The 22,994-nt window shown below is 37.1% G+C and overlaps 1 protein-coding gene and 1 long non-coding RNA gene across 2 annotated transcripts; both read left to right on the top strand.

The window, feature by feature from the left end:
• Positions 1-15,962: 15,962 nt before the first annotated feature.
• LOC135222216 (uncharacterized) lies at positions 15,963-19,435 on the top strand. Its single transcript, XR_010316222.1, has 3 exons — positions 15,963-16,158; positions 17,406-17,532; positions 19,279-19,435. It is a non-coding gene; the product is annotated as an uncharacterized LOC135222216 (long non-coding RNA).
• Positions 19,436-21,173: 1,738 nt separating this feature from the next.
• On the top strand, positions 21,174-22,130 carry LOC135222409 (uncharacterized protein K02A2.6-like). Its single transcript, XM_064260495.1, has one exon. It carries the CDS (start codon positions 21,174-21,176, stop codon positions 22,128-22,130), a length of 957 nt encoding a protein of 318 aa, XP_064116565.1.
• The last annotated feature ends 864 nt before the right edge of the window (positions 22,131-22,994 follow it).

Here is a 22,994-nt window from a genome sequence, read left to right as displayed (position 1 = left end):
ATCATTAATAGAATGGTTAACATTGCCTAACCCACTGGTTAATAATAATACAGATTTACCCAGATTGGTAGTAAGTACTGTTCATGTTGAAAGTAGTAGTACTGTGTCAGTGGATTTGAGTAGATTTTCCTCCTTGGCTAAAGCAGTTAAAACTCTGAAAGTAAAGGAATTTGTTAACAGATGATATATGAGAGTTAATAAGCCAACTTTATTAGATTTAAGTTATTAAACTTGTAAAAATGATTTGATTAGATCTGACCAACAGTACTGTTTCCCTGAATTGCCTAACTTTTTTAGTAAGGAATTAACATCTAAACAATCTATTCCAGAACTGGTCAACAAACTTAACGTGTTTAAGGACTCTGATGGCTTATTGAGAGTAAGAAGCAAAATGGGCAAACTAAATAAAGGGAGACTCTCTAAAACTCCACTTTTAATAAGTGATAAGAGTGAGTTTGGTAAATTACTTGTGTGGGATTATCATAAAAGTACAATCATTCAGGGTCATATTACCTTCTACACAAACTTAAACTCGCCTACTTTATCATTAAAGCATTTTCAACTGTCAAAAATGAAATCTGCAAGTGCTATAACAGCAAAAGATTTAATAGTCGTCCCATCAAAGTAAATATAAATGATTATAAAGAATGGAATGTTAATCCTATAAAGCAGTTTTTTTCAATATGTTTCATTGATTATTTTGGACCATATTATACCAAATTTGGTGACACCAAAGAAAAAACCTATTGCATAATATTTAAGTGTTTGGTCCAGGATGATAAATATTGAAATTGTTACCTCTGCTAATACAAAACCATGTATACAGTTATGGACTGCCAAGGAAAGGGGTGTCTTGACTCTGGCACAAACTTGGGAAGTGCATTTCGATGGATCACTAAATGTCTGGATTCAGTCACGATTAAAGAATATTTAGCTGAAAATAATGTCTGTATTGAATTTGATCAATATCCCAGAGGCTCATTAAACAGAGGGATAGGGGGTAAAATAGAGTCTGGTGTGTCATTAGCCAAAAAGCTAATTCAAGGTGCCATTCGAAATAATGTCCTTGACTTTCTAGATTTCCAACATATCATAAAGCACTGTGTGTGTTATGCAAATAAGAAAACTTTAAATGACATTGCAGCCCTTAGAATTTCAGGTGGTTTCTCCCGAATACCTAAAATTTGGTTAGGACACTTACATCATAGAATGCATTTACGATGACGAGCAGAAGGATTGTTACTGTAAGGATCAAATTAATATTGAACTTAACCGTATCATTGAATTAAAAAGAAACTTGCACAGTGCCTACCACGAAAGTTTTCAGTTTGGTCTGCAGGACCAGGCAACTAAATTCAAAGATAATTATGCTCCTAAGACTCATGTAAAATTAGTTAGGGGATGTTGTACTGGTTAGGGACCCTTTAGTAAAAAGTCCTAATTATCCTTTGGCTAGAGTTGTTGACATGACTTATAATACTTTAGGTGAGGTGGTTCAGGTCAAATTATATGAAGCCAACCGTAACATAGTTATTAGAGATATCTCTTCAGTAATTCCATTTGTTAAGGGTAATTATGTCAGTTACAGGGTCATCGGATAGTGATAGGATTGTTGATCGAAATATTAAGTCCCGTAAAGCTGCGAAGGTTTGTAGGGAGAGAAATAAAGATTTCTTCGATAGTGGTTTAGTGTAGGAAATATGATTTATTTGGGGGGCCCAGATTGAAATTTTTTTTAGATTTTTTAGTAACAGTGGCACTATTGCGGGGAAGGTCTTTTCGCTAATTGCCCATCGGGTAGTTACAAACCCAGGTGAAAAGTTTGTTCACACCTGTTGGAGAAATTTACAGGCAGTCCCAGTCCATCACTCGTGCTGAACCTCTGCCATGGCCGAAAAAGGAATGAAATAACGAACATTGTGATTTTATATTAATCTGAAATTCTTTCAAATGTATGTATTTTTGTTCAAGGATTCCGTTGTACCTGAAGTGAAGTTAACACCTGTGAACCTTATTCGTACATAAAGATTTATTATCATTACGAATTTGCCATCGATGTCGTCAAAGTCTTGTAAGGTTCACCAAATCATCATGAAGCACTAATTCTCCAAACGGATGCCGTCCCGGGACGTAGCCACCCATGAAATTGTTCTTCAGAATTTTCGTCAGACCAGTCGACATATTCAAGGGTAAGCGTACGGGACTTGTCCTTGCTCTAGTGTCGCTGAAAAGTCTAAACCCATTTGTCCAAATGAAGTAAACACTAATTTATATTATATAATATGCAGTGTACGAGATGTATGAACCTGTTATTATTTAGGGATCACCTGAAGAAAAGCGACCCCAACACACGCTGGGGTCGCTTTTTCTTCAGGTGGAAAATATTGGGGTCGCTTTTCTTAAAGTGAGGAATTAACAGGGGTTACAGTAAGGCCGTGGCGGAACGGCGCTTCGCGCCTTATCCACATATTTAAAGATTCTTGGCAAGCTCGGTATGTTTTGGCAAGAGGTAATGTTGCGCTGCGTGCGCTAGCCATAGGGGTTACAGTAGGTTTGATTATTTTTGTACTGAAATTGCAAGACAATACGCTTTTAATTAACTATTGATTGTTTGTCTAAATTTGTGTTTTTAACTAATGTTTAATAAAGTAGTTTTTAATGAATATATATCTATATTTTTTTCTCCTTTTTCTATAATATTATGAGCTAAAGTGGGTCACCTGAAGATTGGAGACACCAACAAGCAGGGGTCGTTTATCTTCAGGTGGAAAATATTGGGGTCGCTTTTCTTCAGGAGAGGTATTAGGGGTCGCTAATCTTCAGGTGATCCTTATTTAGGTTATACAGTTTTTCACATAGTTTGATTAATGATTGGATAAGTGAATTTTTACTTCTGGCCTGCATTTAATTGATATTTAATTGATATTTAGATTTTTTGGCGGGTGTAGGTCAGAAATTAGTTTGAGATTTTTAGATATTCATGTCCCTGATTTTTACTTTTAGCGGGAACTTGTGCAGTGGCGAGGTCAGTCCTCTTACAACGGCGTTGTGAGGACCTCTTAACGTCATCTGGAGCTATGTTTAAATGGAAAGCCGCTTGCATAGTTTTTCCTCTGCACATTAGTATGCACTCAAGTCACTTCGGAACCTTCTTGTGTTAATGTGGATTAAAGCTACTGAAATTTTTATAAAGGCCCTTAATAGTAAAATAACTTGACCTAGTATTTTCTGACTGTCAGGTTTCAATATCCTTGTGTATGTTTTGGTTAAGGGTTTTCATACTCTAATAAATGTAACGTTATATATAATTAAATTACTGGAATGTTAAATAAATATTTTGATAAGTTATTGAACGAGGCATTCCCTTTCCTGATTGTGTTTGGAGATTTTATGATAATTCTTAAGCCATTTTCTAACCATCCCTTTACCCTTGAGTTCCTTGAGTGTGTGACAATAGATTATATTACTTCCGCTCGATTTTTCCGCTTCACTTGCCAGTTAGACAGTATATTCCCGCTCCCAGAAGATGTTTCCATTGCCAAATGTTTGGCCATCTAATCACAACATTCAGGAAAAAAGAAAGAAATGAACCAGCTATATGCTTTAACTGTGGAAGAAAAGAACATGGGAATTGTGAGCTTACTCCATGCTGCCCTAATTGTAGGGGAGACCATAATGCAGCACATAGATCATGTATCAGGTATATCATTGAAAAAGAAACACTTTGTATCACGATTCAAGATCGCATTACCTTTAAAGAGGCAAGACAAAAGACTGCAGAAATTCAACACCCAGAAGTCATTTGTAGATGCAGTAAATGGAAACGGGGAAAGACTAAAGAAATTTAATCTGAGAAAGTATGGATGCTGGGACAGTTGTCAACAAGAGGACTTTAAGTGAAGAGTCTAACAATGCCTGAATCAAAAGTCAAGCACCCTGAGAAAGGGGATACACCCCCAGAAAAAGTGATTGAGCCAGAAAAAGAATGAGTAAACCTTCATCATCTTATGGTTCAGCTGACCCTCATAGAACATCTGAATTAATGGAATATAATGAGTCATATCCCATCTTACAACACAGCAGCAACAAATGTAGAACCTAAGGCAAACAAAATGTTACTCTCAGTTCAGCTTGGTTTAGAAAATAAAACTAGACTAGTTGAAAATGATAAACCAGATACTACAAGGGTCAAAGATATTACTAAAGATGCTGCTGTTTCAAATACCATCATGAGTGATCACTTTGTAGATTCAAATGACCCTCTTAAGTACTCCTTCGACATCTGGAACTGTACCAAAAGGCCGTCACAAAACTCAGATGTCATCTACAAAGAAAAAACATAACAGAACGATCTTGGACAGAGGATCATCCTCTAGAAAATAGGTACTTTCTCTGCTATATTACAATGGAACTGCCAGGGACTTTGCGCTAAATATGAAGAGCTATTATGTTTGATTAATATGTATAACCCAGTATACTTAGCGCTACAAGAGACTGTTAAGCAACAACAAAATGCATACTCCTAAAGAGTTTTTTGCATTCCACTCCCAATTCCCTTTACAGGGAAATTCGGGTGGAAGTGCTCTTCTTGTAAGACGAGATATTGCTCACTCAAAAATACAGTTGCAAACTAAATTGCAAGCTGTAGCTGTCAAAATTCACGTTAAAAAGACGTACACAATTTGTTCATTGTATCTCCCTCCTAATAACCCAATACTTGAACGACAGGTAACACACTTGTATGAACAGCTACCTCGACCATTTCTTATATTGGGAGACTTTAATGGTCGACATGAACTTTGGGGTGACATTTTAACAAATCAAAGAGGAAACCTTATCTTATCCTCAATAGAAAATTCAGATATGACCCTTTTGAATACTGAAAAACCCACCCATTTTCACATTCAGACTAGTACATTTTCATGCATTGTCTTATTTGTCACCATTCATTGACTTCAACTGGGAGGTGTTGGATGGTCTACACGGTAGTGATCATTTTCCAATATGAGCCACTATACAGAATGCCTAGGTGGCGTACCAATAAAGCAAATTGCCCCTTTCCAGGAACTTAGATATAATGAACTAGAATAGGAGAAGCGGTGTTCTACTTAACAATGATTTTTATGTTTGCAGCAGAAAAGGCAATCGTAAAAACTAATGGAAAATTGCATCGGAAGCCTGTTCCATGGTGGAATGTAAAATGCAAAATAAGACATAAAGCCATGAGAACAGCTTTTACTAGGTACAGAAGACATCGATGGGAATGCTACTTGATCTCCTTTATAAAGGTCTCGGAGGCCAAATTCAATGGCAAAAAATAAAACTGGGGGAGACGAGAATCATGGTACTTTTTATGTCAACAATTACCTGGATAACACCTATGACCAAGATATGGGGGGGGGGGGGGGTGAAAAAAAAACAGGTGTAAGAAAATAGCAGGAAATTACAATCCTTGTCCCCTCCCTGTTTTGAAAGTCAATGGTGACTTTATAACAGACTCAAAGGCTGTAAGCCCAAAGGTCATGATGTTTTGAGTTTGTGTATGTATTAGTGTATATCATTTGCTTCTAAGTCTTCTACTTCGTTAAATTTATATGTACATAAAGTTTACCTCCAACTGATATAATATTTATTACCATATATAAAGTTTTAGTACTTTTAATATCTATTTATTTCACAGAATTGTGTAGAATTTGGAAGTATGCGGGGTGCCTGTGTTACTTGTACTCTTGTTTACAATTAATTTGAAATAGTTGTGTAGGTGGAATGGGTATTTCGTGTGTTTTTGGGTTCTCTGTAGTTCTTTGACAGATTTTTATATAAACATATAGCTTTTTAAGTGACTTTTCCTATGTAATTCCTTTTAATGATACGGCGTCAATAACCTCGTCGTTGCGACGCCAGTAAGAACTAACAAATCAATCAACCACTTTAGCTTTCTATTATAGAAAGCTAAAGTGGTTGATTGATTTGTTAGTTCTTACTGGCGTCGCAACGACGAGGTTATTAATCAAACACTGCTGATATTAACATTAATACATCCTCTGTCATAGTGGGAAACTTTAAGGCCAATAGCAGACTACTAGAAATAGGCGATCAGACCCGATAAGCGAATGCTCTTGAACAGTAAGGACAATGTCATCTTACATGTTAATTGTTATAGACAGGATTAAGTTCCATAGCTATCGTTGGTTACTAATTACAGAGTTCAAAGGCAGTCGTTTAACTCATGAACAGGATGAGATTTTTATAGACTGTCATTTCTTTGTTTGGGATCAGCTCTGCTGGATATAGATGTATTATGCCCAATTAAATTATATTAAATATTCGAATGGATTAATTTTATTTAGAAAATGATGACTCTCTCTCTCTCTCTCTCTCTCTCTCGCTTCTCTATCTCTCTCTTCTCTCCTCTCTCTCTTCTCTCTCTCTCTCTCTCTCTCTCAGGTACGTTCCTTTAAAAACTAAGTGCGCCTTTCATGATGTCAGAAGTGAATTAAGAAAATGGTTATCAGCCATCTGTTGGGCCCAAATGCATGGAATTGAGGGGCGGCGGAAATAATTGTCGTTAGTACTCGATTCTCGTCAAAATGTATTCATCATACACCGGTCTGAATTCCACTAAAACGAGAACGTAACTCCAATACAAAAACTAATATTTATTTTAAACCTTTTCTTCATCTCCTTCCTCCCATCCCCTTTCCCGCACCCCAGCCTCCCTCCCTCCATCCGCCTCCTCCTCCTCCATCCTCCTCCTCCTCTCCTCCTCCTCCTACCTCCTCTCCTTCTCTCTTCTGCTTCCGTTATGATTTTTCTTTTTCTTTTTGCGTTGTGTGTAATTGAGTCAGAACAACAGAAACCAAACAAAATAGTAGATTTCACTGTAAACCCTTTGGTTTATATATATATATATATATATATATATATATATATATATATATATATATATATATATATATATATATATATATATATATATATATATAAACGTTGACCCACCTGAAAAACTAAGTGCCTAGTTACTAGAGGCTGCATAGAGTTCGTGATCTCTATGTGAAACGGTTCAGTGTTTATTCTCTGTATGCCCATAGCTTTATGTCCAGAACTGAATATATGGTTTTTGAAGACGAAATAGGAATAATCTGCAGTGAATTCAGGGCTACGTTTACATTTCGCTTCGCTAATCCCTACTTGTTAAAAAAATAATAAATAATAAATTTTCATAAAAAGCTAGTTTGAAGTCATGTGATTTTGGTTTAGAAGCAGTTTCTCTCATTGCACCACTAAAGCAATTAGCGTTCTCATTAATTCCATCGATTCCAGAATGACATTCGGGATGCGAAAGTGAAACGTTAAAATCTGAGCTTCAGTTTCTCCGTAGCTGCGGTTCGATTTTGCTTAAACGTAAGAGAAAAATGCTGTTATAAAGAAATCAGATCGGTAAAGTGCATGTGGGAAGTAGAGATAAATAGAGGAAGGGCATAAGGAGAGAGAGAGAGAGAGAGAGAGAGAGAGAGAGAGAGAGAGAGAGAGAGAGAGAGAGATAGCATAAATCGTAATTCTATTCATTTGCTCAGCTTTCCCATTGATATTCATGGTAAAACTTGCTTATTTTAAAGGGTTGGCCTTTGGAACGTGGATGAGTAATGATGTGGCAGATATATTAATTGTTTCCTCTCACGACATTGGAGGGTCATGATTTGTTTGGCTACTTCTTTGAGGATCTGTTTGGTTATTATCTTTTAGCAGGATAGCCAACAGACCAAAGCTCGACCTCGTTTGTGTGTGTGTGTGCGTGTGTGTGTGCGTGTATGTGAGAGAGAGAGAGAGAGAGAGAGAACGTTAGGAAATTACGGGTTTATGCTTGCCTTTTAAAAGAGGAGTTCTTAAATGATACCCTCGTGGCTCTAAAATCTTCACCAATTCTTGAAAAATTATGAGAAAGTAGGAGACATTTTAAGTGGGTATATGTCAATGAGAGGCTTTTGCCGATGTACTTCGGAAATTTTTTATTTGCAGTACTAGTTTTATTTGTAGTCAGTTGATGTAATTCGTGTAATAAATAACTTTAGTTACTTTAATTGTATTGATTTCTAAGGTATTCGACACACACATTAAACATTTTTAAACTTTTGAACGCGTAATCCCTTATTTGAATATTTTGAAATGTAAGACTTCCAGAGTTTTTGCTATTACTCCCCCAAAACTCGTCCTGGGGAACGCCATGATTATCACCGGCTTATTTGCACCACTGACATTTTTTAGAAGTAAATCTTCATTCGTAGTTATACGAATGCTCAGAAACATTCTCTCTCTCTCTCTCTCTCTCTCTCTCTCTCTCTCTCTCTCTCTCTCTCGCTCTCTCTGTATATATATATATATATATTATATCAATATATATATATATATATATATATATATATATATATATATATAATATATAAATATATATATATATTTTGCAATAATCAGCCATTTCATTCACATTTTCACTCTGAATAGGCAGAGCAATTCATGATTAGCAGCTGCTTATTGCATTACGCGTTTATGTCCTAAAATACGCCGTAGTTACTTTCTGCAGAAGTACACCTCGCTGATAGGTTTCGGCTGATGTAGTTTTGAGTTTTGTTCGTGTCTAATACTACCCTTGCAATTATTAATAAAAATCGACCGTGCATTCCTATTGGCAATTTATAGATAATGTAAAACATCAGAGAAAATAAGAGAAGTTGAGAGAATTGCTTTTGCGCTGGCTAACGCATGTTTCAGTTTTCATTTCAAACTAATATCAATATATACAAAAGACTAATTGCTGCATCAACTCATCATTGTATGAAATTATGAGAAGGTTTAATGTTTTCTGCCATTCGTTAGTTCTGATCCCACATATCCTAGTTCATCGTTGGAGGAGTGGTTTACATGCTCACCTACAGATTCGGTAGTCCCGAGTTCGAATTCCTCGATGTAATGTGGTTTGGATCCCACAATAAGCTATAGGTTCCGTTGCTAGGTGACCAATTGGTTCCTAGCCACGTTAAAAATATCTAACCCTTCGGGCCAGACCTGGGAGAGCTGTTAATCAGCTCAGTTGTCTGGTTAAACTAAAGTCTACTTTAAACCAAAGAAGGCAAGTGCGTCTTCTCGAAAATTTCTTCTTGAATGAAACTAACTTGGAGATTTTGGAATTTTCCGTCGACATCGGCGGAAGAGGTCAATTGGTTTCCATTTAAATCTTAGGAATTATTGTCTGCTTGCTGCGAGTTTGTTTCGGATTTTTAGAATGAGTAAACTATTAAACAATAACAGTAGATATTGGTTATTTAATTTCCTTATTTGACACATTTACATAGGGTGATGTGTTCACGACCCGGACAAGGTCTCGACCCGCCGTGGACAGTCTTGATTAACCAATGAAGGATCGAGTCTAGGATGACCGTCAGAGCTATGACGTATGAAGGGAAGGCGGTCCTAACTAGACGCCATTTGCAAACCTACCCGCCAACGCTTCGCTTGTAAACAAGGTAAGAATTTCGATTTTAAGAGGTCGCGATCTTAATTTTCGGCATCAGGATATATTGTGCCATGACCACGAATAAGGCGTGATCAACTTGTAATAAGTTTTGTTATGTAATATAGCCATATTGGCATAAAATCAGTGATAATATGGAATGCCTAAACAAGAATGGACTCGCTTCGGGTACCCGCGAAAAAAATTTATGCCGTGTTCTCGACTCGGACAGTTTTTGAAAATTCATGCAAATTAAGTGTACTGGAAAAACCAATTAAAAAGTGAATGATTGCATAGTTCTTACAACTATAATGTACCATATGTGAGATAAAGCCATGGAAAAAGCTGGAAATGGGTGTTTGCCACGGCTAAATATCGAGTGATTTTTCGAAGTGTTTTATTGATGAAGTGAATTATTTTTAGCATTAATATGTGCCCCCCATTAGTGTTTACTTCTCCAAATTGAAATATTTAACCTAGGCCAATTGTTTATATTTTTTTGACGAATTTTTAAAAAAATTCTTTGTGGTCGTGGTCCCAACTCGGACAGTCAGCACGGGGACCACCCAACGACAAGCAAAGCTCATCAAGGTCCTCCCTCCCTTGAGGGGCTTTATATGCATTAGTTTAGTAATTAGTTTAGTCATTAGTTTTTATATTTTTGTTTTATACATATATATTTTTTATTACATTGAGATTTGCTACCATATTTTTTTATTAAATTGAGATTTTGCTACCAATTGTTTTATTCCACCTTTCAGTGTCATGTTCTGGATGTTCTTAGTTAAAAACAATATAAAACATTGGTGTAAGTGTGTTTTTGGTGGACCAAAACATCCGTCCGGGTTGAGACCACAACCCCGTCCGGGTCGTGAACACGCGGTCTCGACCCGGACAGAGAATTCTGGATTTTAAAAACGGCTGTAAAACCAATACTATGATATCTACAGATATGAAACTCATAACATAGATGGGGAATTAGTTAAGCTTTCTTTTAAGCACAAAATCTCTCCTGTAGCTCTATAATGTTTTTTTTATGAATATTATTCATTTTACTGTCCGGTCGTGAACACATCACCCTACATATGCAATATATTAGGTCAGTTATGATGAACTATGGACTTGGGAATTCTAGGGAAAATAGTGGCAGAGGTTGGGATAATTGTTTTATGAAACTGCTGGATATACAAAATATGTAAAGTGATGAAAAGGTTATTTTATGTAAAATGAGGAAAATTTCATTTTATTCGGAAAAACCTTAACGCATTCAGCATTATCGTCAGTTGTCTAGGTCTTCCCATTCCTGTGAACAACGTATTACGATTCCACGATTTCGTAAAACTTCAAAATTAACATTTTACCCTTTAATTCATTCCGACTGAGTAGCAGCGGTTATTTCCCTGTCATTTCAATCCAAGTGTAAAATGTTCCTCTCGGAATTTCACCTCGTCCTCAGGCCATTTCTTTTTCTTTTATCTTAACCATGTTTAATCGTAAATAGTCATTTTTTCGCGATTAGCGGAATTAACTCCACATAGAAAAGGAGGTTATTTAGTCGCCGCTGAGTACTCTACTGGATGCTTTCATTAGTGAACTCGTTCTAGGTCTTTGCTAATTAGATCGTATGCATTGCCAAGACGTCAAAACATGTTTGGGAAGCTTTACATAACGGAATAAATGGGTCAACAGAGGCATCACGATCTTTTCATGGAACGATCCAGGTAACATGTTTCGCACGCAGTCTGTGGCCTCCCACGAGGAAGTGTTCATATTCTCAGTTCGATGGTCTGGTAAGTCTAGTGGGTTTCGTTCCATCGTAATTATTGAAAAGCTAAGGTAGGAAACTAAAATCAAATGTGGAAATGAACTGTCCCTGGAAGCATTAGGGTGTGTCTGTGCGTGTGTGTTTGTGTGTGCCACAACCTTTCACAACCTTGGAAAGTTATACTTTTGAAGACTACCTTACTTTTTCATTTATTTTGGCCTAAGTGATTTTCTGCTAATTGCTCCGGAAAATAGATAATGAGCTTTTAATAATTATATGTGTGAGGTGCAGTTGCCAGACCAGAGGGAAGTTGAAGATCGTGTACCTACAGGATGTAAGGAATGAGGGCATTGTTATCTCCTACTCCTTACATTGACTTTTTGTTTCCGTCCGTTTAGTGGCTTCTAAAGCTGACCTGAGGGCCAGGAAGAGAAACTGGAGGAGACATGAAGTCAGGGTAAAGTGGACAGAGCAAAATTCATGGTTTTTTATATTATTATTAATATTATTATTCTCCTTAATAGTTGCCTAAATATTTTTCCTTGTGTCATTTACTAAAAAAATTTTGAAGCCACAATCCACAATTAGTCTCTCTCTCTCTCTCTCTCTCTCTCTCTCTCTCTCTCTCTCAGCCAATCAGGAGTCGCTTTTGCATCCTCTTTTCGAAGGGTGCTGCATGGACTTTTGTGATTGGCTAGAAGGTATCCGGACTGTTGTCACCAAAGACAAATAAACGAAAGATGTGGAAACTGACTATTTATACCATTAAAAAAAACGTCATCCAACCCGTCAGGATGCGCGCCATCTATTGATTATGCCCTCAACTAAAACTCGGCTGTGGCGTAGCGCGGCTTTTTTAAATGTTAAAATTTATTATTATGCTCCAATAAACTTCTCTTTATAAATTATTGAAATACTAAATCGATTAATATTGCTTGTTAACATGATTATAGGGCTCTATCATAGCTTATGACTTATATATTAGGCATTTCTGAATCATTAAATAAAATCCTTCAGTTTAATGTAACATTAATTGCTAAGTATCTTTATCTAAAATTGAGAGGCAGTTAGAATGAAACAAACTTATTCTCATATTATCTTATTATTTCACCAATATAGTATACAGTAATTATTTTCCTTTTTTTTGGGTCTTGTGCTTATGATTGTATACTGTACATACCTAAGCAACTGTACACAAATGTTCTTGCAAAGAACATAAACAAAGTAAAAGAAATGGCACATGCTTCATTTGCATGCAATAGTCATACAAGTCATGCAAACAAAACATGCATATATCAGAATTTAAATAGCAAACAAAGCATGTGATGATCAAAACCAATAATATGAAATCAAAATGAAAAAGCAGACTTAACTTGCATGCTGATTAGGCAAAAAGTTAAGCAATATTTGTTAATAAAACTAAAAAAAGTACAACAACAAAGTAGTTAAAAGTAAGGTACCCTTTTATAACAAATGCAATGCTGTATTTTACAGAATACTGTATAAGCAAAAATCTAGGTTTAAACTTAATTTCCATAAAAAAGCAAATAAAAATTGAAATCACAAATCAAATAGGAAAACAAACCTATTTATAACAATTTATTAAAATCTCATAGCCCAATTGTGGGAGTTCTCAAAAATGCATATTCAATTGGCACCCTTTTATGAAGGTAATGTAAACAACACTTCTGCCTGGTATTTTCTAGTAAAATGCATTTCTGCAAGAAGCATGCACATTCCTAAAAAAAATTTGAAACAATTATTCTAATTGACTTGAACCATGTTTCTTTTTGCATCATGTACAGTACAAGCAAACATATCATTAGGTTTTCACAACTTGTTTTGCCAATTTATTACTACTGTATTACTGCGTACATTTGCTGCCAAATGGTAAATTTACTTTGGAATACTATGGGTGTTGTGCCAATTACAAGATTTCATTAAAAAAATTGAACAATTATGAGCATATAATGCAGAAACTTAGATGAAACGGTAAGAATGGATCTTGTGGGAGCAGATATGCTGGTTTGCATGTAATTTTCTTTTCTTTTATTTTGAATGCTTTTATCCATACATATAGGAAAATTCAATCATAGATTAAAAGGTTAGTGAACTTGAAATTAAAGTAAGTCACTCTAACTTAACTAACCTACTTATGCTCTCCCATATGAATGCTCCCACAAGATACATCCTTCCTGATGGAACACTTTGGTTCGCTAAATAGTTGCTTATTAATGAAAAATTAAGGTGCATAAAAATAACTACAACCCAATGGTAAGCTGCTGAGAATATAACATAACTCAGTATATATACAGTATATCAAAGTTGCTGTGAGAAGCCTATCTGGAAAAGGCATGGAGGACCCAATATTCACGAATTGTATGACAGTGATAGGAAATTGGTATGTTTATTTCATATTTCTAGAGATTTTCAAGATATGCAAATATAACTTTAAGGTATTTATTTGAAATACAATTGACAAGAATGACAAGAAAATATAGTTTTTCTAGTTGATTTTGATATGTTTTTGCAAGATAGCTTCATTTCCATTGCAAATTACTGTTGACATGGTTAGGTAACTGTTGGCATGGTTATGGTACCGCTGATATGGTTAGGTTTACTGTTGACATGATTAGGCTACTGATGTACATTACCAGGAAGGTTAGGTTGGTTGTTGGGGTTTCAAATGGCAAATATTTTTTTCTAGTCGAAAATCACATGTAAATATATTTTCTTTCCGCTTAGAGGCGTCCACCGTATTATAAATATTTTCCAATATTTATTTCGGAATAACACTGCACCGACATTCAATTTTGCTTTGGTCTATTTTATTTCTTCATTTTCTCTAAAAGTCATCATGTACTTTGTAACAGATGTAATGATTTTATTACCTTTCTTTATTCTGAGGAAAAGCATGAAAAATCAGATGGGGAAAATCATTTTCGTCCTATTGCAAACCACACACGGGTGATGATGGCTACGCCCACTCATGATTGAAATTGAATGCCGCTTTGTGAAAAAGTAAACAAACAGGACGATGTAGGCAGGTGAAATGCTACCGCCATCTTCATTCATGCCAGGAACTAAATTGTATGCGGCCGATGCGGCTGTGGCTTGAGCTTCCCATCTTTCGTGTATTGTCTTTGGTTGTCACAGTTGTCAGTCAAATTGTAGCCATGTTTGGTCGTCCTCCGGCAAAGGCGTATTGTGACCACGTCACCCTTAATAATTAAGATATTGGCGTTTATGAAGGTGAGTTGCTTTGTTGTGTTAAGAACTCGCTGAATATGGACATGTGAGAAGTATAGTTTTATGGTTACACAGATTTTCGATTCGTTTTTTAGTTAAAGGAGTTAAGCCGAGAGGAACATGTATATGTTGCTTTTCTGAGGCCTCTGGTGAGGAATTTTATCCGTATATGAAAGGATGTGATTGTATAGTCCTACTGATGGAAGCTGAATTTCATGTGCATGAAGCTACTGCCTTGCAATAGGTCAATGCTAGAGCTTAGGATCCCAAGACCATGATAAAGGATTGAGTTTGGCATGCAGTCATGAGTGTTGCATCACCGGTTATATTTAATTCGTACTTGAAGAGCGATGGTTCATTGCTGTGGACATGGAGTCAATATATTGTGAGCGAGTCCATATCCCGTTGAGTTAAATTGATCTGTTCTACCTGCAGAAAATGTAAGTGCGATGACAATTTTGTCTCTAAAGTCTCCATGGGCTTGTGATTCCTCATTGTAACTAATTGCATTCTGCTATCTTGCAATTTCTGCTGTAGTTTTCTTCTTTGGAGGGACGGGGATCATTTTATGAAAATCTGATTTTACGGGTTAATAATGATGATAGTGAGAACGGTAAGGTGTATGTAATTGAGGTTTGACAAGGTTGATCCTCATCCATCCAACTTGTACTTTGTGCCAATAGGACCTGGGATTCTCTTCGAAACTGTCATCAAAGCCAACATTGCTTTCTGAAAGCGTCATTTTATTTAAATTGAATTATTAATCAATCAATATTCTTCGTGCCCCTTAAACTCCACTAACGTAATGACGGTTAGTCATTACGGAGAACCTCGGTTTTAGAAATATGTTGCGGTTAGAAGGACGTCGTATTGCGTAGGTTTGTTATTAAAAGCCGTTTTACCTCTATTGTAAACATTTAAATATTTCAGCGCTGCGTTTCATGCTCTGTTTCTAGATACACCAGCTTCGGAACACTAGATAGAATCTGTGTTGAGTTTCTCCATAAAAGTTACTTCGTTGTTACTGCTCATTGAAGATGGCATTGTGGCAAAGGTGGATCTTGTCCGTACGAGTAATGATCTTTGGAGAGTCCTGGTGCTCGTCAGTTGTAAAGATAATGCAATGTAAATATTGTGCAGCTTCCCCCGTGCCTGATGACCCTGCCACTTTGACCCAAAGAAATGCCCATAGCCAGATGAATAGTCATTTTTCCTAAATAACTTTGTGTCACGGTGAATAACTTTGTCGCTGTGGCATGCTCATAAGGTCTCGAGGGTTGTGGCTGCTGTATTTGGAGTGGTACTTCTCAGCACAATTACTACACAAAGTAATTAATCTGTATCATTTGCTAGTAAAATCACGTAAAACATTAACTTTTCTGAATATAAGTTTGAATGAAGAAAATTTAGTCCATTGCTATCTTATAGGTAATGGCAGCGGCAACTACCATAAGAGAGTTCAGGGTTGAGCTAGTCAGGGGCGAGGTCAGTTGTTGATAACCGGTTGGTTCAAATATTCTGCGCTTCTAGTCCCAGCTAGTCTACGCTTAGTGCCAATACATGTATTAACAAAGGTCTACCAACTGGTGTGCAGTCTAACAGTGAGATGGCCCCTGACGGAAGGACAATTGACCCGGTAAGGTACTTTCACGACACCAGTAATGATCTGCACGTAGTTAGAATAGGGCGTTCAGTTTCATAAAACCATATGTGGATATTAGAATACCTTGTAGCGATGTGAAAACATGATCATTTCTTGCAGTCGATACATTAAAGTCAGAAGTCTAATTTATTTACTTGTTTTGTACGAAAATAGGACATATTGCCTTATGCAAATCATGAACTAAAATTTCCCAAAATTTGTTCAGTCACAACGGTCGAAGTCTTGTGGTCAGACCAATGGGCGCAGGATTCCCTGTCTCCAGAATAAGTAGTGAATTGTTCCTATCAGTGGATGTAGAAGCTTCTTCACTGAGGAAGTGTATACGGAAATTGTTTGAAATATATTCATAGGGTTTCGGTGGCTATCTGCAGTACGTGGTTATGGTGGATGTAACCCAATGATTCTTTATTTTCTAATCTGATCAGGATTAATTATATAATCAGTATTGGGTTATGCTGATATGCGTTCTCTCTCTCTCTCTCTCTCTCTCTCTCTCTCTCTCTCTCTCCTCTCTCTCTCCTCTCTCTCCGAATGCATGTATGAAATAACGAGGCAATAAATTCTTATTGCCTTTAAAGGTCTCGGCTTGTCTTGAGGGAAAGCAAAAGACGGAGGAGGTGGTGGTGATTGTGGTGACGTCATCACTTATTTTGTAAGGCCATTCTTTCAGTCAAGCACGTGGGATACAATTTTATTTATCTTTTCTTATTTAATAACTACCTTTTTCTTAGTAATGATTGAATAGTGTGCCATTTGCTTCATTCGCTTTTATTTAGTTTTTGATTGGACGTCGATTAGTCAAGGGGTGCCTCGTATTCTCTAATATTTCCTGTATGTCGATGAAATGTTGATTTCAGTTGACGAGTGATTCTCGTTATGATTTTTATGAAGGCTGGTGAGGATCGGGTCTATTTTGTTTCTTGCGTTTGCCAAGGTCATTTTTCTCTCTTGTCTGGACGGTTTTCGAAGTAATGAGGAGACATGAACTAGTGCAAAAATTTGTTCTTTCATGTGCATGGCCTTTTGAAAATCTGTTGGGTGCTTTGTGTACCAAAGTGTCTCAAGTTTTAGAAATGAACGTATTTTTTTTCTTAGTTCATGGAAATAAAACTTAGATTTAACACCTTACCATAAGTAGTATGGGTATGTTTACAAATTATCCTAATGAAATTTATGGCAGTGTTAGTATGTTAAAGTAATGAAAAACTTTTCTTTTCCAGACCGATAGAGAGATGAACCACCTCTCCCAAGTTCATATCCAGCATCCTAATACCCTGTGAGCAAATGGTTCCACTGAAATTTATTCCAGTAACTCTATATAGCTACCGGCTGTCACCCCCATTCAAGGTAACTGAATTATTTTAAGTCATTTCTAATCTGTGGAGGTTTTTGCATGCGATATTTCTTGCCATCAGATGGGAGCTTAGAGGAATAACGATATCAATAAATCGTTGGATAGCTGGACTCTCAGAATGAAAATTGTTGTCATAAGCTTTCCATATTTCAAGCGGGAGGTTGATTTTTTATTTATTTAAATGGGTTGGCCTGACAATATAAATCAGGAACTTCAATAACGTGAAATTACGTGGGTTTTTGAAAACGCCAGTGACAGGAAAAACAATCATTATTTGTCGCCCCTTTTTTTATTTTCTCATAGTCGGCTATATGAAAAGAGACTAGAGGGACCATATTCTTTTTCATTCGGCAATGGGAGGTGTGGGTACTTGAGTATTCTATTTGTGGGTAATTCATCCTTCCATTTGGATTAGTTTGTTAGCATATGGAAGAGAGGAGATTGTGTGGAGAACCCCTGGAAAACCAGGGACTGAATAAAGGGTGTGGTTGAGGCTCTCCTTCCGCTTGCGATACTAGTGCCAACTTCCTTGCATGCCTGGGCTTGCTCACGTAGTGCCTTTCTGGCCTCCTTCATGTGTAGAAAAGGGAACTGGATTCGAATTTTCTGCTGTTCGTGGAATTGACGAGATGAGAAGTTCAAAGTCTGTTGTTGATCTCAGCGATGTGTGACGGTGTGAGGTGGCAAGACAAAATGAAGGATAGTTGGCAAGACCAATAGGGTCCTACGCCGAAGTCGTCAGCGTCAGGGGAAGCAAGTGTTTGGGAGCCTTCCCTCTGCTCCGTAGGTTAGAAGCTGAACTGTCTGATGATGAAGTGGGTATTAATTAACCAGTTATGTACCAACCTTTCACCTCAGAGGTATTACTAGCCACTCGGGGATCGAATGTTGTACACACCCATTTCTATACATTTCTAAAAAACTATATCTTTGATCAAGGGGGTAGTATTAAACATGGCGTCCCACTGAATAGCTTCCACCATGTTTAATACTAGCTCCTCTTGAGGTGACACGTGGGTAGACACATACCGGGTTAATACCGATGATGTAGGAAAAGTGAATTTAGACGTCGTGGCCAAATAGGGAACAAGAAGGAAATGTTTTGTAAAGGCTTAAACTCACCTTTATGTATATTAAGGTTTTGTCAAGAATGCTGATTTAAAGGAATTTAATCAACTTCAGTCTCCAATATTTTTCAAATGTCGTGATATGTAACTCTTGGCCCGTATGCAGTCTTCATGACTGGAATGCTAAAATTATCTTATTTATTATATGAGTCATTTAGGTCAGAAGTATTTTTTTATTTGTTTTGGAAGTCGAGAATATCATTCTTGATTATGTCCTCAACTGGGAGATTTAGTTATGTAGTTTCTCGATTACCCCCGACTGGTAGATCGTCTTTGGGTCATTATGATAAGACCGATACCTACAGATATATTGCTCATGCTAAAGCGCTTGAATGGAAAGGAGTCGTCAGGTATTGATCATAACTGCTGATTGGGTTTAAGACTTAAGTGTGGTTCCAGGACCCCTTTTTTCACGGTATATTGATTAGTCGAGTGCACAACGTGATTTCTCATGATTAGGAAGTTGTTACTGAGAATATTCAGTGAGTGAATTTGCTGTTACGCAGAAGGTATGATTCTTAACAATATCGTTATATCAAAAATAATTTTTTTAAACCATTCTTCCCATGAATCTAGTTGAAAACGAGGGTATGTTATTCCATTCTCTTTCAGTTAAGGCCTTCCTGAGAACTTGGGATTTGACTATGTTGACACACAAGACGAATGATGGCGCACAACAACAGAATTTAACCCAAGTAAGGGATCATAATGTCTGCACTGATTTATTCCTATTGTAGAAACTTGCGTTTATAATAGAATTGTTGCAGTTTTTCGGAATTTTCCTTTCACCTTTTAATCTCTGTAGTTGTCGGTAAAGTCGATGGTGATGGTGCGTCAATAGAAAACGAATTAATACGTAGTTGAAGGGAAACTCTTTTTTTCCTTACATATCTTAGAGCAGTCTTAATTTGTCTAAAATATCTAAGTTTACAAATACAGAATTTATGTTTGCTCTTCATAGCCAATGGCGTAAACAAAAATCTCTTTTTCATGTAATTCTGGCGTTACCCTTCTGTATTTGCCTCCATTACTATGAAAACGGCAAAATTCCTAGGTGTTACCTATGGTGGACACCGGCATTAAACTTAAATTCCTTGGACACACTGGCTGCACTTATGTTTTGTGGTGTATTATTATTATTATTAATTCAGAAGATGAACCCTATTCATAGGAACAAGACCACAGGGTCTATTTGCTTGATATTCAAGCTTCCAAAGGATACGGTGTTCATTCGAAAGAAGTAACATAAGGTAATTGAAAACAAACTGCCGTAATATAGTTAGCTCAATGGGCCTCTTTAGCACTCTCTGCCTTGGCAATGTCTGCCTAAAAGTGTTTTGGTATCCCATACTTCTCAAGAGGCACAGATGTGAATAATTTTCCATAACTTCTCAAGAAGTACAGATGTGAACCATTTCCTCTTTACAAGATACTTTCCTGCAATTGCCTCATTACAAGGTCTGATACTGTTGTTGACTTCTCTAGCAATAAGGAACACTGTAAATGATCGATTTCAAGTTTCTTGTATCCTTTTCAAATGATTATCACTAACTCTGTCTCATTCTTCTGGTCCTTTTCATTTCTTGATCAGTGTTAGGTATTTATGTTTATAACTACCTATTACCAGAGGTTATATTTGTGTTTACAGATACTTACTACTCATTAAGCATAACTACCCTGTTAACTATCTTGTCTTCTTTTAAACTGTGTATCATTATAGGTGAGTCTTAAAAATAAAGTCATTTAGGAAGGATGTATCTGAGTTTCGTGTCCATCCAAATATACTTCAATGGCGACGAGGAACTGACTCATGAAAGGGAAAATTAAGGATGGCGCATTTTGGTAATATAGCAGCATATGACAAATCCGAGGACTTTGAAGATTATGTCGAAAGGTTTGATCAGTTCTGCTTAGCAAATAACATAACAGAGGAAGATAAGAAACGGGCAGTTTTCTTGAGCGCTGTCGGCGCTCCTACATATGGACTTCTGAAAACATTGCTTGCCCCTAATAAGCCCTCATCAAGGACTTATCGAGAACTTAGTGAGCTTTTGAAAAATCACCTCCGCCCAAAACCCATCCTGATAGCTGAGCGTTTCAAGTTTTACAATAGGAAACAACGTCCAGTAGAATCCATCACTGATTATGCAACGGAGCAACGGAAATTGGCGGAAACATGTCAGTTTGGTGCTTTTCAAGAGCAAGTTTTAAGAGACTTGTTTGTTATTGGATTGGCCAACCGCTCGCCACAGAGGAAACTATTAAGTGAACAGGAGCTTGACTTAAAGAAAGCATTTTCGATTGCGCTAAGTCAGGAAATGGCTGATTAAAACATCACGAAGATTCAGGGTCAAACTCAGGAGGTAAAATAAGTTGTTGGGCCGAAAGCTTCTCTCCTTGAGTGTTACCGTTACGGGAAGACAAACCATAAGGCTGATGTTTGTTTCCATAAGGATACTGAGTGTAATGGGTGTCATAAAAAAGGACACCTTCGTAGAATGTGCCGAATGGAAAATCACACCACAGTCAATCGAAATTGGAAATATGGAAGACAAGGAAGGAAACGATCGACGGTTAACATGGCAGAGGAGGAGACCAGCGGCTCGGAAGAAGAAACTACAGAGTGTGAACTACAGGATGAATTGGTGCATACATTGAAATACTATGTTAAGAAAATGAAAACAAGACACAATAAGGTTCCAGAGATAATAGTGAAAGTTAAATTAAATGAGATACCAATTGATATGGAATTGGACATGGGAGCTTCTGTGTCACTGATAAGTGAAGAGTTCTACACTAAACATCTGAAAAATAAAGTACTTCAACCCAGCGAAATTGTGCTGAAAACCATGATGGGAGAAAAAATAGAAGTCGTCGGGATATGCTACATAACTATGGAAGTTCATGGACACAGAGTGGAGGAAGTGCCATTGTATGTGGTACAGGGGAATGGACCTGCCTTATTCGGTAGGGACTGGCTGCATTTTGCGAAATTTGACTGGAAAAAGTTAGCTGTAAATCATCTGCATTCTGGTATTCTGAAAACCTCAAAGTTAGAAGAACTGGTAAGGAAATATGGTGATGTCTTTGATGGTGAACTGGGTACAGCCAAGAATATAAAGGCTCATATTCGTGTAAGAAAGGATGCAAAACCAATCTTTTATAAAGCGAGGATAGTTCCTTATGCAATCAGGGATGCGGTGAATGCAGAACTTAAAAGACGAGAATTGGAAGGAATTATTGAGAAAGTTGACTATAGTGAGTGGGCGGTACCAATAGTGCCCGTTTCAAAAGACAATGGTTCTATTAGGATCTGTGGTGACTTCAAGGTCACAATAAATCATTATGTGGAAAACCCTGAACATCCAATGCTAAATCCAGATGAACTATACCAGCGACTGAACGATGGAAAAACTTCCTCAGTTAGATTTATCGCAAGCTTATCAGCAAGTGGAATTAGGTGAGGAATCTAGGAAATATGTCACGATTAGCACACCACTTGGTTTGTACCGATATACACGTTTACCATATGGTGTCTCAGCAGCACCACAACTTTTTCAGTCTTTAATGGATAAAGTTCTGCAAGGAGTGCCTTGTGGATGCAACATAGATGATATTAGTCTTACTGGGAGAACCGAAGCTGAACATTTACACAATCTTGAAAAGGTACTTGAGCGGTTGCACATCAATGAGTTGAAATGTAATTTGTCGAAATGTGAATTTATGAAGCCCTCCTTGAAATATTTGAGTTTTATTGTAGATGAAGAGGGTATTCATATGACGGAGGATGCCATTGCAGCAGTCACGGAGGCACCAAGGCCAGAATCAAGGTCTGAAATGCAATCCTTCCTGGGACTGGTAAACCATTACCGTCGCTATGTGCCAAATCTCTCGTCAGTCGCAGCGCCTCTCACGGAATTACTGCATAAAGACAGAAAATGGCATTGGTCAGTAAAGTATGAAAGAGGTTTTTCCGAGATTAAAAAAATCCTGACCACTGAAACAGGAGTATTAGTGCACATGATTTGAGTAAACCTGTGACGTTGGCAGTAGATGCATCATCCAAAGGACTTTGAGCAGTGCTTTCCATTATCACCAGTAACGGAGAAAGACCAATTGCTTATGCATCAAGAATGTTAACACCCACTGAACGTAACTATTCCCAAATTGAGCGTGAGGGTTTGGCAATCATCTTTGGACTACGGAAGTTTCATCAATATTTATATGGTCGTAAATTCTCCCTTATTACAGATAACAAACCACTGTCATACATTCTGGGACCCAGGAAGGGCATTCCAGTCCTTGCAGCTGCAAGAATACAACGCTGG

The sequence above is a fragment of the Macrobrachium nipponense genome, chromosome 3, assembly GCF_015104395.2.
Source record: "Macrobrachium nipponense isolate FS-2020 chromosome 3, ASM1510439v2, whole genome shotgun sequence".
NCBI lineage: Eukaryota > Metazoa > Arthropoda > Malacostraca > Decapoda > Palaemonidae > Macrobrachium > Macrobrachium nipponense.
The sequence above is the reverse complement of the archived record's forward strand: the minus strand, read 5'-3'. Positions and strand labels throughout refer to the sequence as shown.